Source organism: Arachis hypogaea, chromosome 14 (genome assembly GCF_003086295.3).
Source record: "Arachis hypogaea cultivar Tifrunner chromosome 14, arahy.Tifrunner.gnm2.J5K5, whole genome shotgun sequence".
Classification (NCBI taxonomy): Eukaryota; Viridiplantae; Streptophyta; class Magnoliopsida; order Fabales; family Fabaceae; genus Arachis; species Arachis hypogaea.
The window spans coordinates 49,502,851-49,514,616 of NC_092049.1; the positions used below are offsets into that span (position 1 = coordinate 49,502,851).

Here is an 11,766-nt window from a genome sequence, read left to right on the forward strand (position 1 = left end):
GGATCGACCCTTACTCACGTAAAGTTTATTACTTGGACGACCCAGTGCACTTGCTGGTTAGTTGTGCGAAATTGTGAAAAAGAGTTGAGATTACAATTGTGCATACCAAGTTGTTGGCGCCATTGATGATCACAATTTCGTGCAAAAGTGATGAACTTGAGAAAGGAGTCATAGAAGTTAGTTTAGAGTTTCTCCTCTCATAATTCTCTTGGTCGATAGATTCTGGGTTGGTATGTGAGATGTAACCACCCTTGATTGAGACCCTGAGAGTTGTGTGGCATTGAAGATTAGTTGTTGAACTTCATCTCTTCTCATGACCAATTAGATCACAACAGTGGCAATTGATTGTGTTGAGAGAAATTGAGTCACCAAGAGATTGGGACCCAATTACTTACAATCTGCCATGGATCTATCTTACATGATTCAGAAGGAATTGATCACCATTAATTATTGAGAAATCAACACCTCTGATCCCTAATGATCTCTCTAATCATTAATATTTAATTCTGTTCTCTTGAATTTCCTATTTTCCAATTCCAAATTCCCTTGTTTACATGCCTGCAATTTAGCCTTTCTACCATTTACATTCAGCTTTTAATTACCTGCAATTTAAGCTTCTGTTATTTACAATTCAGCCTTTATTTTCCTACCCTTTAAGTTTCTGCTTCTACATTCCAGTGTTTAATTCAGTCTATTTTACTTTCAGTCCTTTAAATTCCTTGTCAATTAATTCTCTGCAATTTATCTTCAAGTTACAAATCTTGAGAAATCACAAAATTGTTTGCCTAACTAGAACATCATTTAACTAAAGTTGCTTAATCCACCAATCTTCGTGGGATCAACCTCACTCTCGGTGAGTTTTATTACTTGATGTGACCCGGTATACTTGTCAGTAGTACATACGTAAGAAATCTAATTTTCCTATATCAAGTTTTTGGCACCGTTGCCAGGGATTGGTAAAGGTTAACAATGATTAAGTTGGTGCTAATCTAGATTAGGCCTTTTTCTTTTATTTGGTTCAAAGCACATTAACTGTTTGACACTTTGTGTCACCTAACCTTCTAACCACACTCTAGTATTAAAGTGTTCATTTTTCATTTGGTTTGTTTGTGATTGTGTATGTCAGGAGCAAGGAGAGAAGCATCTACATCTTTTGGTTCTGAGCCTGAAAGAACCCTCCGGAGACTTGAAACAGAAGCAAGAGGGAAGAGGGTAATTGGTGAAGAGAACTCAGAAGAAGAAAATCAAGTCATGGAGGACAACACGCATAACCCATATGAGGAGGTTGCTAACAACAATAGACAACCTGCTTGGAGGGTATTGGCCTCATACACCATTCCTAATCCCAGGAATTATGGAAGTAGCATACTCACTCCAAATGTCCATGCCAATAACTTTGAGTTGAAACCTCAACTCATCACTTTGGTATAGAACAATTGCTCTTATGGAGGGGGTACTCTTGAAGACCCAAATCAACACTTGTCCACCTTTATGAGGATATGCGAAACTGTTAAGACAAATGGTGTGCACCCAGACATATACAAGCTATTGTTGTTCCCATTTTCTCTTAGGGATAAGGCATCTCAATGGCTGGAGACCTTTCCCAAGGAGAGCATCCATAACTGGGATGCTTTAGTGAGCAAGTTCCCAGCTAAGTTCTACCCACTTCAGAGAATTATCAAGTTAAAGACATAGGTGCAAACTTTCACATAGATGGATGGCGAGTCACTCTATGAGGCATGGGAAAGATACAAAGCTTTGATAAGGAAGTGCACACCTGACATGTTTAGTGATTGGGTTAGACTCCAGAACTTCTACGAAGGTCTAACTTTGGAGGAAAGAAAGGCATTAGACTACTGTGCAAGAGGCTCACTCCAGATGATGAAAACAGCTGAAGAAGCTCAAGATCTAATAGACATTGTTTCCAACAATCAATATTTCTATTCTTCTCAAAGGCAACGCAACCCAGCACCAAAGAAGGGTGTATTGGAGCTTGAGGGTGTAGACACTATATTGGCACAGAACAAATTGATGCATCAACAGATCCAATAGCAGATAGAGATGATGGCAAAAAGAATAAATGGTCTTCAGCTAGCTGTAGTAAGCACAGCAAGTAAACCTTCAAATGAATGGAGTCAATATGAATAAGGCAACACTAAGCAGCAACCAGAGCAAGTGCAGTACATGCATAACACCACAAATTCCTCACAAAATGACTTCCATGGTGATACATGTAATTCATCATGGAGGAATCATCCTAACTTGAGGTGGGATGAAAATCAAAATCAAAACCAATGGCAGAGGAATCACAACTCCAACAACTCCCGCAACATAAACAACCAAAAAATTCATCCAATAACACTAACCAATACAAGAAACCACAAAATACATATCAGCAACCCCACAACAATTCACAAGTCCATCATAATTACTTCTCCACACCACCATTCAACTCACAAAATACCCACCTCAATGTCCCAAACAACTTTCAGCAACAACAATCATACCCCGACATACCACCCATTGACCACCAGGAAACCAGGATCTCAAATCTTGAAGCAAACTTGAAAGCCCTTGCTCAAACTACACAAAGTTCAGCCAAAGGACAAGAGAGCCTAATTAAAGGATAAGAGCGACATGAGGCCACGATGAGGAATCTTGAAAGACAAGTGGGACAATTGGCTAGACAAGCTGAACGGCCAACTAATACCTTCCCAAGTGATACAATCCATAATGCAACGGAGGAATGTAAAGCTGTGCAGTTGAGAAGTGGCAAGATTGTTGGAGAAGACACAAAGGACATCAATGATGAAGCAACAAAGCCAAAAGAAGAGGACAAACTGGACAACAAGAAGGATAAAGAGGTACAAACCTCTAAGAAAGGCAAAGAAATTATGAAGCCACAACCAGAGGAAAAGAAGGAAGGAGTGAAGCCCTATGCACCCAAACTCCCTTACCCACAGAGGCTACACAAAGAAATGAGGGACCAACAATTCCCTAAATTTTTGGAAATCTTTAGGAAACTTGAAATTAACATTCCATTAGCTGAAGCCATGGAGCAGATGCCATTGTATGCAAAGTTTCTTAAAGAACTGATTACCAAGAAGAGAAGCTGGCAGGAAAAAGAAACTGTGATCCTCACCCAAGAGTGTCGTATAATCATTCAAAAGGGACTTCCACCAAAACTCAAGGATCCAGGAAGCTTCCTTATACCATGCACTATTGGGAACATGTTCATTGATAAAGCACTCTGTGACCTGGGAGCAAGTATTAATCTAATGCCTCTAGCCATGAGGAAGAAATTGATGATAGAAGAGGTTAAGCCCACAAGGATGTCATTACAACTTGTTGACAGATCTCTCAATATACCAAATGGAGTAGTGGAGAACCTATTAATGAAAGTTGGAAAATTCATATTCCCAGCTGATTTTGTGATCTTGGACATGGATGAGGAAGGAAATAACTCAATCATCCTTGGAAAACCATTTTTGGCCACTGCTAGAGCAATCATTGATGTTGAAAAGGGAGAGATGGTTCTCAGAGTGCAGGAGGAGCAAATGGTTATCAATGTTTTCAAGGCAATGCAATATCCTACTGAGAAAGGAATTACATGAGAATCGACATGGTGGATACTCTGGTTGAAGAAGCACTTGAAGCAAACCAATATGGAGACCATAAGGAAGCTCAAGACGTACAAGGGGAAGATTCAAAAGTGACACAGTCACTGGAAAATTCAGGTGGAGTTAAGGAAGAAGGGGCATCAAAGCAAGAATTGAAACCTCTCCCTCCTCATCTCATGTATGCGTACTTTAGTGGAGAGGACAACCTTCCAGTCATCATTAATTCATCCTTGAGCACACAAGATGAAGCCAACTGATTGAGGTGTTGAAATCCACAAGACAGCTTTAGGGTGAACAATTGATGATATCAAGGGTATAAGCCCTGCTGTTTGCATGCACAAGATCTTGCTAGAAGAAGACTCAAAGCCAGTGGTACAACCCCAAAGGAGGCTTAACCCAACCATGAAGGAAGTAGTTCAAAAGGAGGTGATGAAGCTATGGAATGCTGGAATCATTTATCCAATATCTGACAGCTCCTGGGTAAGCCCAGTTCAAGTAGTGCCAAAGAAAAGTGGTATGACTGTCATCTTTAATGAGAAGAATGAACTCATTCCCACAAGGACGGTGACAGGGTGGAGGATGTGTATTGATTATAGGAGGCTGAATGATGCCACAAGGAAGGACCACTTCCCTCTCCCCTTCATTGACCAAATGCTTGAAAGATTGGCTGGCCATGCTTACTACTGCTTCTTGGATGGATACTCTGGATACAATTAAATAGTGGTGGATCCCAAGGACCAAGAAAAGACCTCCTTCACCTGTCCATTTAGAGTCTTCGCCTACAAGAGGATGCCCTTTGGGCTATGCAATGCTCCAGCAACTTTTTAAAGGTGTATGCTTTCCATATTCTCTGACATGGTAGAAAAATTTTTAGAGGTATTTATGGATGACTTTTTTTATTTTGGCAATTCCTTTGACACTTGCTTACATCATCTAACCTTTGTTTTAAAAAGATGTCAAGAAACTAATTTGTTTTTGAATTGGGAGAAATGCCATTTCATGGTACCTGAGGGAATTGTTCTTGGACATAAGATTTCAAATAAGGGTATAGAAGTTGACAAAGCTAAGATAGAGATCATAGAAAGGCTTCCTGTACCAGTTAATGTAAAAGCAGTAAGAAGTTTCTTGGGGCATGCAGGTTTTTATAGGAGATTCATCAAAGATTTTTCAAAAATAGCTAAACCACTAAGCAACTTGTTGGTGGTTGACAACCCTTATATTTTTTATGATAGTTGTAAGAATGCTTTTGAAACATTAAAAAATAAGCTCACTACAGCACCAATCATCACACCCCCAGATTGGGAAATGCCTTTTGAACTCATGTGTGATGCAAGTGATTTTGCCATTGGTGCTGTATTGGGACAAAACAAGGATAAGCTGCACCATGTCATCTACTACACAAGTAAGGTGTTAATGAAGCACAAAAAAATTATACCACCATAGAAAAGGAACTCTTGGCAATTGTATATGCATTTGATAAAATTAGACAATACTTTATTGGTTCAAAAGTTGTAGTGTATACTGACCATGCTGCACTCAAGTATCTCATGTCTAAGCAGGATGCCAAGCCAAGGCTTATCAGGTGGGTGCTATTGCTACAATAGTTTGATATTGAAGTAAGGGACAGGAGAGGAAGTGAGAACCAAGTTGCAGACTGTTCATGCCCTGGATCGAGCTGTACGACTCAGGCTGATAAAAGGACAAGTCGACCGATTCGGGTCTGGAAATTCCCGACCTCTTCTCAAAGAGCTCGGCCAAATCACCGGAGAAGCCCAAAGAAGGCCCAAATGAAGGAACCCAGCCCAAATCTAAAGGCAGCTAAATCCTAGAAAGATAAAGGCGGTTCCCCTTAAAGATAAGACGACTTCACTCAAAAATAAGATAAGATAACTATCTTATCTCCAGAAAGGTCACTCCAAAAAATTATAAATACACTGGAGCACTCAGGTATAACTCAAACTCTGATTCTACAAAAAAAACTGCCTAAAGCACGTGCTAACTTAAGCATTGGAGTCTCTTGCAAGTACCACCACCCTCCGGTGATGAAGGATCAGCAACACCACCAAGTTCAACAAGTCGGACACAACAGCTCCGGCCACCATCACGAAACTTGTCTGAGATCGACCTACAGTTTCAGGTAACCCTCGGAACATTGGCGTCGTTGCCGGAGAACCTAAAAGTCATCCCATCATCATGATGGACAACCTTGACAACGACCATGACTCTGATCGAGAAAATAGGACGCCACATAAGATCGCGAACACCATACCAAAAGATGCATCTCAACCAAATAAAGACAAAAATTTGCCAAGTACATAAATCATGGAGGCACTACAAGCTCAACAAAACCGTCTCCAACAACTCAAAAAAGAAGCCGAGCATCAACGGAAAGACGAGAGGGACCTTCGAAGAGAAACCAGATGGCGCCGAGAACTAGAGGATAAGCTCCAAAAGCTCGAGGCAGATCTAAAAACCAAAACCACTCAAATCGGTCACGATGACAACCCCCACAAAGATCAAAATCCCTTCACCAAAGAAATCATGAAAGCTAAAGTTCCAATGTATTTCAAAGCTCCTGACATGACCTCATATGACAGAACCTCCAATCCAAGCCATCATCTCAGCAATTTTCAGAAGTAGAATGTATCTCACTGATGCCTCGGATGCTATTTCGATGCAAAGCCTTCCTGACTACTCTGACAAAGACAGTAATTAAGTGGTTTGACAGTTTGCCTCCTAGATCTATCACAAGTTTTGATGACTTAGCCAAGAAATTTCTGGCCAGATTCTCTATCCAGAGGGACAAAGCCAAACACGCCCAGAGCCTATTAGGGATCAATCAAAGAGATCGGGAGAGTCTTCGCAACTACATGGAAAAATTCAACAAGGCATGCCTGGACATACAAAGCCTACCAACAGAAGTAGCCATCATGGGTCTCATCAATGGCCTGCGAGAAGGGCCTTCAGTCACTCCATATCAAAGAAACACCCAACATCTTTAAATGAAGTGCAAGAACGGGCAGAGAAGTATATTAACATGGAAGAAAATACTCGGCTAGGAGAGACCACAAAACCCGGATTCTCTTACTCCTCCAGGGATAAGGATAAAGAGTCTAAGAAAAAAGAAGATCAACACGGAGAGAAGCTTAAGAAATACCACAATTACACCCCTCTCTGGGTGTCTCTTGTGGATGTTTACCAAGAAGTGTGCCACACTAAGAAGATTCCACCACCTTGGCCAATCAAAAGCAAAAAAGGAGGGGGAAATCGGATAGAATATTGTGAATACCATCGAATCTATCGACATCCTATCAACGAGTGCTTCGACTTGAAGAATGTCATAGAAAAACTGGTGAGAAAGGGGAGACTAGATCGGTACTTAGCCAGCAAGACGGATGAACCCAGAAAAAGAAGAAGGGACGAAGAGGTCGGACGAGCAGACTGACCACCTCACACCCTAGAGAGACACATCCACATGATAAATGGAGGATTTACGGGAGGAGGAATCTCCAAATTATCTCGCAAAAGGCACCTTAAAGAAGTGTATCATGTCGAAGGAGGAGAAGGACCACCCGTCTTCTCTACTATTACTTTCACCCAAGAAGACGCGGCAGACATCATCCCGAGACCTTATGATCCTATGGTTACTACTATCATATTGGCAAACGCGAATCTCCATCGCACACTGGTGGACCAAGGAAGCTCGGCAGATATCTTGTTTGAACCCGCCTTCGATTGTAACGACCCAACATCCAATACGTCATGATCGTACCAAAAGTAAGGAGTTACTAACCTATTTCTTTTATTAACTGTTTAATATTGAGCCTTTAGTTCGATATCGCGTTTCTATTTTATAGAAAATTCCAAAAAATTTTGTTTTTATTAATTAAAATCATATAGCAAACATCACCCAGTAATAATAATCACATAATTATTAATAATAATATCTGTCATACAAAAGATTTCAAATAAAACTCAGATACAAATCCTATCCCTCTGTATAAAATAAAAATGTTAAGCAATAAGAGTGAGGGAACTCTATGAATGTAACTTAACTCATAAGTAAATTCTATAATCTCTCGTAGCTTCAAACTGAGTCTTCGAATCTGTGTCACTGAAAGGTGGAAGATTTTGGGGTGAGAACAAACCACACATTCTCAGTAGGGAATGGGAATGCCGTAAAAGTAATTATTAACATGCAAATAATTAACATACTCAAGGAAACTATATTTTTATCAAACCTTTTTGAAAATACTATTCTTGGTTTTAATTTAACTAATTATTTACCTCTTTCAAAAAAATCTAAGCTCAAAACAAATTCCAAAATATAAAACTGGTCACGTTGAGCATTTTCTCAACCACATAATTAATTTTCAATCACAACGTCAATTCTTAATCATCATCGTACATTCACCAACTAATAGCACTAACAAGAGATTCAATTCAACACACAAACAAGTCACAGCAAGGCAAACAGCACAATCACAGGGAAGTACAACGAGCAAACCCAATCAAATGCAAATGCACACACAAGGATGATGCATGTCTAGCCCTAGTGCAGGTAATGAGCTCATTTGTCGGTTACATACCCGCTCCCGACGTTATCCGGAGTCCTCTGACCAGGTAATGCTTCCCTGTTGGCAATGCCCCTCGCAAGAGTCCTTTGACTTGTGAGGCAAACCACTGCAAGAGTCCTTTGACTTGCATGGCGGAGCTAGTTAACTTATATCTGCCCAACACACTCTCTGTAAGAGTCCTTTGACTTACAGGAACATACACACACTCTCACTGTAAGAGTCCTTTGACTTACAGGAGGATACACACACTCTCACTGTAAGAGTCCTTTCACTTACAGGAGTACATGCTAGTCGTGTGTTCTCGATACCTCTGTAAGAGTCCTCTGACTTACAGAATAGCATTATAGTTAAGTATCCCAGGAAAGCACTCTCAGTGGTCGTACCACCATCTATCTGACTGCCTTCACGCAGCAGATCATCACATAATCATTCTCATTAATCATCATTCATTATCATTCTCATTATTCATCATCATTTTCACATTCTTATGCAGTACCTCTTTCTTTCTCTATTCAATCATACTATACAAACTTTACATCTCTCACTTTTACAACATCTTGGCTCAAACCATTTCTCTTTATCATTCGGATTCGAACCTTATAAATTCACCAAACTCCTGAAAATTAATCCTTTATTTCAATCTTAAAACATAATTCTTTTCATATTAAATCAATCTTGGAATATAGTTTATTTCTTAAATAATTTAATTTTGAAACATAAACCTTTCTTTTGTAAGTCAAAATTAAAATAGAATAATTTTTTTCTTCACTAAATAAAGCTTAAATAATATCATTTTCCGAATCTAAATCTTCTAAAATAACTTCTCAAATAAAACCTCATATTTTACAAAATTCCGGCAGCACCTCCCCTAAAACTCGGACTTAGCCACCCTTACAGGTTCCTTCTTTCTCAACAAATCACCAGCCCTTTTATCAGTAGTTATCACAACAACAAAATCTCAATAATCATTTCATCATAAATCAGTTTAACGATCGACATTCTAACATCAATTACAATCAGAGTTTTCATAAACTATTCTTTAAAAGTAAATTAATCCAGCTTCGAAAATTCATAACTAATATTCCAAACACCATACTTTCATATTTCCAATTATTTTTAAAGTTATTTAGTTATTAGCAATGTTACCAATTTATTCTAAAGATCATACTTTAAGAAAATACTTTAGTAATCAACCTTCAATCCTTTAACCGTTCTCAAAATCAACTTTGGTTAACCTTAAATTAACAATAATAACCAACTCAATATAATCAACTAAAATCTGAATTTCCAACACCTGTGAAGTAATCAGAAGGCAGTCACAATTAAACCATTATCACAACAATTCCAAACCGAGCACAAACTTGAATCAGTTCAACACTCAGTATAATATTATCCAGTCAAATTAACATATCCAGTAACCAATAATTTCTCAAACAAGCTTGCAACAATATCCACCATCATCAATTACATTTCAATTTCACAACTAAATCAAGAAATCAGCATAACCAGGAATTCGAATAATTAGTCACTTTCAAACAATTCAATCATGGCTCACAAATCACAATTCACAGCTTCAAATCAAAATCAGTTTTAATACCACACCAATCTTACTCCCACAACCTCATTCCAAACTTAATTCCACCAACCAATTTCTCATAAGAAAACCATACATTCACAGCAACAATCCAAACTCAATTCATCAATTATCCATTCGACAACTTTTCAATAATTAGCTCAGCATATTTCAATTTAATAAATTACACTAATTTAATCATTATTCACAACATCATCTAATTTCATACACAGCTCAGAATAATCACAACAACCAACCAATTTCAAATGCATTTCAAGTCATTCACGTCGATTAAGAAATTCTTAACCATTGTTAACCATTTGCACTTATCAAAATAACTTTGTAGGCATTCTAAATTAAAAACATTAAATCCCCTACCTCAGTGTCGCATTAACAACACAATCAAACCAAATAGCAGCCTCGGTGACGTTTTTCCTATGAGTTCCCTTCCTTTGGCAACAACACAGCAGCTCGGAACCTATGTAGCAGCATCAAAATCATCAAGAGTAGCTCCAGAAATTGGTTCCTAGCGACTCCAATGGCAGTATCCACGGCTGCAGACTCCGGTAACTACGAAAATCACAAGCAGAAGCAGAACAGAGGACAACAATGAGCAGAGGCAAGGATGAATTATATTAGAATCAAAACAGCAACTTCGGCGTTTAAACTAGTACCAGTGGCAGACTTTACTCACGGCGGTGGCGACGAAGGGCACAAACGATGGCACTGGAATGACGGTGACAGAACCCTCGCGGTTCTTCCTCTCTGAACCGGGTTCCCGACGGCGACGATGACAGAACAGCAACCCAGGAACAGCAGCTCCTCTTGTGCGTCCTCTTCCTCCATCACTCAGCGATGGCGACGCGACTTCACGGAACGGCAGCGACAACGGAGCATGAACAGCGACGGCGACGGAAGGCACATCGACGCCTTCTTCCTCCTGCTCTTGGCTCGGGCTCGTCTCCCTCCTCTAGTTCCTTCTGCGACGGCATGGCTTCAACGGCGAGGCTCTCTGCGGCTCCACGAACGGCTGACAGGAGGCGCTGCAGCGCGGGCAAGGCTGGGCGATGCTGGGGATGGTGGCGTGGGATCCTTGCGTGCGATAGTCTGGCGGTCACGGCGGTGGCGGGCAGCAGCTCTTCTCTCTCTCTTTCCTCCCTGTTTTGTTGCTGTGTGTGAATGTTACGTTGAAGGAAAGTGAGGGTGAGGCTACGGCTTTGTAGGGTTAGGAATTGGGGAAATTAGGGTTTCTGAATGAATTTGGGGATTAGGGTTAGAATTTAGTGATTTTATAAAGTAATATGGAAGATATGAATAGATATTTTGATAAAATTGGAGGGTAGAGTAATTTTAAAACCAAATATACTCTATTATAAATATTTAAGAACATTATTTATCAACATATTGCTAAGTTCAATCAATTATTTCTAATTTTCATTATAAAATGAACAAGTTAATTATATTTTGTAAAGTATAATTTCAATTCAAATATCAATTTTCTAGATTAGATCATACAAATCTCTATTATTTTTCTATCTCTGAAACTTTAATTTCAATTTATAAAATAATTAATTATAATAAAAATTGTACATAAATATTAATTGACTTAAACTTAAAGTATTTATAAATATCAATCTAATTGTTTCTAATAAAATAATTTCTAGGAGTTCAAATTAATAACATAGTTCATTCAAAATAGAATTTATTTAAATTAAATTATACAATTATTCTAATTTTTCAATTATCAAACTTATAATTTCAATTATACCAAATATCCAATAAAGATTATATAAAAATTCTAATTAATTTAAACTTCAATTATCATGAAAATGTATTTGATTGCCTTTAGTAAAATAAATTTCTTAAAATAAAGTTATCAACAAATATAATAAATCACAAATAACAAATTATTTGATTTTCAAAAACTAGGGTTATTACATTCTACCCACCCTAGAAAAATTTTCGCCCTCGAAAATTTCTAGAATAAAATAAGTTC

At 38.6% G+C, this 11,766-nt stretch overlaps 1 protein-coding gene across 1 annotated transcript; it reads left to right on the top strand.

Annotated features, from left to right (window-relative positions):
* The first annotated feature begins 2,648 nt into the window (after window positions 1–2,648).
* Window positions 2,649–3,614, top strand: LOC112742587 (uncharacterized). The gene has a single exon (XM_025791826.1). The coding sequence runs from the start codon at window positions 2,649–2,651 to the stop codon at window positions 3,612–3,614; it is 966 nt and encodes a 321-aa protein (XP_025647611.1).
* The last annotated feature ends 8,152 nt before the right edge of the window (window positions 3,615–11,766 follow it).

Bases quoted from the DNA above. Each gene is read 5' to 3' on its own strand.
- LOC112742587 (XM_025791826.1), top strand. From the start codon at position 2,649: ATGAGGAATCTTGAAAGACAAGTGGGACAATTGGCTAGACAAGCTGAA.